This window comes from Gavialis gangeticus, unplaced genomic scaffold, assembly GCF_001723915.1.
Source record: "Gavialis gangeticus isolate Ggan-Ray unplaced genomic scaffold, GavGan_comp1, whole genome shotgun sequence".
Lineage (NCBI taxonomy): Eukaryota > Metazoa > Chordata > Crocodylia > Gavialidae > Gavialis > Gavialis gangeticus.
This window is the reverse complement of record NW_017728995.1, coordinates 48,732,113-48,737,466: the sequence shown is the minus strand read 5'-3', so window position 1 is coordinate 48,737,466 and position 5,354 is coordinate 48,732,113. Positions and strand designations below refer to the sequence as shown.

The 5,354-nt window shown below is 40.6% G+C and overlaps 1 protein-coding gene across 5 annotated transcripts in view; it reads right to left on the bottom strand.

Annotated features, from left to right (window-relative positions):
- Positions 1-5,354, bottom strand: part of DOCK10 (dedicator of cytokinesis 10) — a 236,148-nt gene that overhangs the window by 106,749 nt on the left and 124,045 nt on the right. For all 5 annotated transcript variants that reach the window (XM_019503641.1, XM_019503638.1, XM_019503642.1 and 2 more), the window contains exons 9-11: positions 3,244-3,329; positions 2,113-2,196; positions 821-976 (exon numbers count right to left, since the gene is read on the bottom strand). In XM_019503641.1, coding sequence (XP_019359186.1) covers positions 821-976; positions 2,113-2,196; positions 3,244-3,329 — 326 coding nt within the window. The remainder of the gene's footprint in view (positions 1-820; positions 977-2,112; positions 2,197-3,243; positions 3,330-5,354) is intronic.

The following is a 5,354-nucleotide window of genomic DNA, read 5'->3' as shown; positions in this document are numbered from 1 at the left end:
GCTCCACCTTTGCTTTCTTCACTGTTGTATTCTATATGGAGACCAACTTCTTTACCTTGCCTGCTGGGCCCCAATTAACATTTTCCTGATTTCTGGCTCTGTACCTAGTAGAGGACCATCATTGTTTGAGCTGTGCAGCTCTTGGGGTGAAAAGGGGTCTAAATGTGCTGTTTCAAGGTATCTCAAAAGGTACTTTCTTCAGCCAAGGTTCATCCACACATTAGTGCGTCCAGGAGGAGGCATCAAATGTTTATTCTACCCTGTCACCCAGCACTATTTTCTGTACTATTGCAATAATTATCCTCTAGTCTCACAACAGATATACATATCTGTTGAAGTTTAGTTCATGCTCCCTCTTCAGACAATGGTAGGGGCACATTAACATTGCAAAAAAGCAATGTTGTTTTAGATGGACTGTGGCCAACTCTACATTGATTTCCCATCTGCTTATAAGACCTAACCTCAGATCCACTTAAGTCAGTGAGAGTCTTGGTTCCAGTGAATCTTACATCAAGTTCACTACATAAACCTAAGAAAACAAAGAACCTCATAGAATTTTTCCCTTTGAATTTAGATCAAGAAAGAATAAATTTATCTAAAATGTTTTAATTATATATTCCCTAAATGAATTAATTGAATATTGGTCTAATACATGATTAGATCCTAACATATAATCTAAGCAAGGGGAGAGGATACAGTGTGTGAAGATGACATAGATTTAATTTCCCCTTTTAAGGTAAGGCAGCAGTGATACAGACTTAAAGGAGCCCATCCATCAAGAAAAGTAAGATGAAGATGCAAAGAAATGAACAAAGCTTACATTAGTTACAGGATCACTTTCATTTTCAGTAACACAAGCCTGAAGATTCAAAATGAGAGATTTGCAAGTTATCATGATCCTCTTTGCAGCCTTTTCCTCAAATGGTTTGATCATCAATTCTGTTTCTAGAAACTCCTTTTTTTGAGGATTCAAGGTCTAAAATAAACAAATAATTTGGGGAGATTAATTACATTACAAGAAATCCAAATCATGAACCCCTTACTAAATTAACAATATTATCTTCACAAGCAAGTAAAGTATTACCCTAAAATTTACGGATTGGAGAATGGAAGCAAAGTGATTGTCAATTATCATGCAGGATGCCTGTGGTGGAACTGATAATTGAATTAAGGTTTCCGAAATTCCCATTTGATACCTAATCCCCAAACCATCTGTGTAGCACCATCTTTTTCTATTAAGGGGTACCTAACTCAAACTCTATTGATCTCTCTGTTTAGATGAATGTAGTCAAAAACCTACAAAATGTAGCTCCAAAGACATGTTTGTAGAAGATTTCCACTTCTAAAATTACTACAGAATATTCTGGTACTGTTGAGTATTTCAAATGACTTGAACAATGGTTGAACTGATTTTATTTTGACCAAAGTTTTCTTTTCAGCAAAATAACTTTCCTTCTATGTCTCCAACTCAATATGTTTTTGCAATTGTGTAGCTTTGGTGAACTTTTCCTCTCTCTGATTTTCACTTCCTTGTGCATCTTTGCAATAAAAGCTGAAATAGTAAGAATAAAATTTGCTGTTCTCAAAGTCTTTCTATCTAGAGAGGAAGTATCATGAATCTTGTGAGACAGCCTGCTCTCATGAGATTTTTGGCTCAGATGGGAAGATTCAGGAGTTTCAGATATCATTCAGAAAAAGAACTAAACTTTTGTCTCCTTATCCAAACAGCCAAATTTTCATCTCAGTTCAGCTTCCTCTTGATGTCAACAGTATTTCTGTCATGGTTTCAAATAGAAGTAAGATTGAAACTTTTCTGGAATGTACCAATCTCTATTTTAAAATGCCAATGGTTTAAAAAGTTGGTCATTTCAAAATCTTGTTATTGGACCAACAAATCAGTACTAGTCATCATAAAGAAAATTATTTTAGGTATTATTTGTGAGGTAAGCACACGACATTCAAAACAGTGATCATCCCAAGTGCAGAAGTGTGTTGTAATACTTAAGTACCCAAGTACCCACAACCCTTCAAACAACTTTGGTTCAGGTACCAAATTCATTATGAGCCACTTGTATTTTAAAAACTGTTAGTAACCCAATACAGAATTCTCACAGTTACATCAGGATCCAGGGAGAACAGATTTAGCCGCTCCACATGTCGAGATGTTTTCACAGTTTCTTCAGTCTCCATGATATACTGTGGTGATAGTTAATAAATTAGACTTCTGCATACAGACAATAATTCAGATACAGTTGGTAAACCTTAGAAAAATATTTTTGTTTCATTTATAAAAATACATTTCATTTCTATGTCTGTTAACATTTCAGGTGCCCAAAGTTGTTAGACATTATTTAAACTGCACAACACCCTCTGACAGGTAGGTAAATTAAGGCACATGTTAAGTAGCTTGCCAAAACATCACAGTGAGCCAAATAGGATTGAGAGTAGAACCCTAAAGGCCTAACATACAGTCTGCAACTCTTAATCATTAGCCCATATCCTCTTCCTTCAAACACCCATAAATAAGCTAATGTTTGCATTTATGTTTTTCAAACTCATGAACTCAATGATATTTTAATACTAGTTTTAGTTTGGCAATGTCAGATGAGCATAAATACATATCCAATTTCAATTTCAAGTCAGGGAGTGACATGCTCATATTTTTGGACAAAATTTGGCCCTTTGCCTTTATTATATCATAATCCTCAATAGCTGAATATGTCATGGCGATGTACATAGACTAGATACGATACTGGATGAAATGGAGAATAATATGTTGGTTATCTTCACTTAAAATACAGTGTTGTAATATATTTTATGATAGGTTTTTAGTTGTTTGTTGCCATAACACACTAAAAAATTGCCGCCATTAACTTTTCAGAGGCTTTTCTTTTCTTTTTTTGGTTCTTGTTGGGGTTTTTTAATTGTTGTTGTTTTAAATTACCCCATTTTGCTACAGAAGTTTATGAGAGAGAAACTTGGAGGAAAAAGTACCTCTCCTGATATTACAATCCTCTTTCAATGAAATGATAATGTAACTGGCAGTACACAGTGTGAAATGCAATGTTAAAATCATTTCCTGCTTTGCTTTGTCATGGCTCTAAAAACCAAAATGAGCTGTGATGGGTTTTAAAATGTATTATTATCATAAAAAGAGGGGTTTTTTTTGCTACCGCTCAGTTTATATAAATCTTGCAGTGCTGTGTAAATCAAGTCAGCATAGCACAATGCAATGTCCCTTACTTTTACGAAGTCTGGATGCGAGGTATTCTCCAACAGATCTGTCTCTTCTTGTTGGCATTCAGAATTTATTGAAACATCTGCAGACTCTTAAAAAAAAACAATTATTGAGAATGATTGTGAGGCTTTTATTACACTTGCTATTAACTCCTATGATTAAAATATAGTTATCTTTTTTTTTTTTTACCCTTAAGCCTTGTCCTTTCCAACTGTGTCTCCTTCTCTTGTTTGTTACTTCAGATCAAACAGGCAGAAAACACCCCCCTAGATTTTAAGCTTTTCAGAGTGAGGTGCTCATCTGTATTTATTTTGTGAAGTACCTGGCACATATATGAGCACTCTGTACACAATAAATAATAAAGCCCAGGATACAACTGCTTTTTCATTTTTCTCCATCTTTCTTGAAGCAACACAAGGAATTTTTTGCAACTTTATAGTCCAGATCTTCTGATACTATAAACTTAGGGTCTTGTTACACCCTATGCTGTAAGCTGCACAAATGTTGATCAGTTTAGGCCTAACTTGGAGTTTGGAGCAGTCACATGTTTGGTCTGACCTCTGACTGGCCCCTTACCTGCACAGCTATGACTTGCCACTAGAGGCCTGGTGAGAAGGGAGGTCTGTTTCAGCCCTACTTCTCTATGATTCCCTATGCTTTGCCTATTCCTCACCCATGGCAGCAGCAGCTTTCTAGACTGTGGGGAGGGGATAGAGGTGACAGGGTTCCTCAAGAGCAGCTAAGGGACTTGGCAGTGGGGCTGCATGGGGAGGTCTCTGCCCACCTGGTTCCTGCCTCTGAAGGTGGAGCTGCACTGCCAAGAGCCTACAAGCATGGAGCTCCAGGTTCTGGCTGCCCTTGGGAGAAAAGTGGGAGCTTTTCTGGGGGAGGATTTCAAGATTGGGTCCTGTGGTGGCACAGTAGGGGGTGCTACTACAGAGCTACCCACCTCACAGTGCCAGGCCCCAAAACCTTGCTTTGGGAGTCTCCCATGGGATGCCTACCACCAGCTGTCCCGCTTCCTGGAGAACAACGACAAGCCTGGAGTAACACTGCCACCACCTGGGCACTGGTCTCTGTTAGGGCTCTGTGCAGCCTGGGGCAGAGAGACACTGCAAGCCTTGGGGGTGTTTTACCCATTGGCAATATTTCTGAGTGCCTCTTTCAAGATAACCTCAGTTAGGACTGAGGGGACACCAACAGACAAACTCTGCTGGCCAGTGTGGGAGCAAAAAGGGTTGCCTCTCCCATCACAGTGAAATAGTCAGGCATGCTATAACCCAATACCTTTATTGATCAGGCTGGGTAGAAGAAGGAAGTCAGAATACAGTTTGAGCAAACATAATCAATCAGAGTCTTACACAGTCTTGGATGTAATAGTCCTTTTAAAATGCATCTGCCTAGACATAAATCCTAACTCCTGACTAATTTCCAAGTTTTAACTTACAGGAATTCATTCAGGGAGCAGCATGGAGGCACTTTGCTTGTGGCTTTTCAAAATGCCTGCCAGAGGAAGAGAGCGTTCCTCCTCTCCCCTCAGGGATTTATCTGATCTGGTCACTTTGTTGACCAGTTTGAACCAAAAAGAAAGCAAGTGAGAGAGAGAGGGGATGACCCAAGGGAGAGCAGAGAGAGGAGAATTTCTTCACAGGTCCCAGCAATTCAAGTGTGCGGGAGGTCCCCAAGCTGGGCAGGGGCTGCCTAGGTGCCCTTTCTGTGTCCAGAGCCTAGCAAATTCCAGTGCCCAGCTCTCCCATGTAAAACCTGAACTGCAGAAGGCAAAGTGGGGTGGGGGGCAGAGATGCTGCCTGGTGCAAGGGCTTTTATCTCTCCCCCTTCCTGTCCCCCCCTCTCCCCTGATCTCAGCCTGGCCTGAGCCTTTGGGTCATTGACAATGCATAGAAGCGCTACTGACGCTGTTGGCAGTGCCTGTGGGCGGTCGCTGCTTGCCCTCCTCCTTGCCACTGACGGCATCTGCAGGCAGTTGTCAATTGCCGCTGGCCACGGCTGACGTTGCTGGCGGAATCTGCGGGTGGTTTCCACCCCGTCCCTCCCCCATCACCGCCCCTCCCCCTGTTGCCACCACCGCTGTGGCCACTGGTGGGAGCTCCCCACT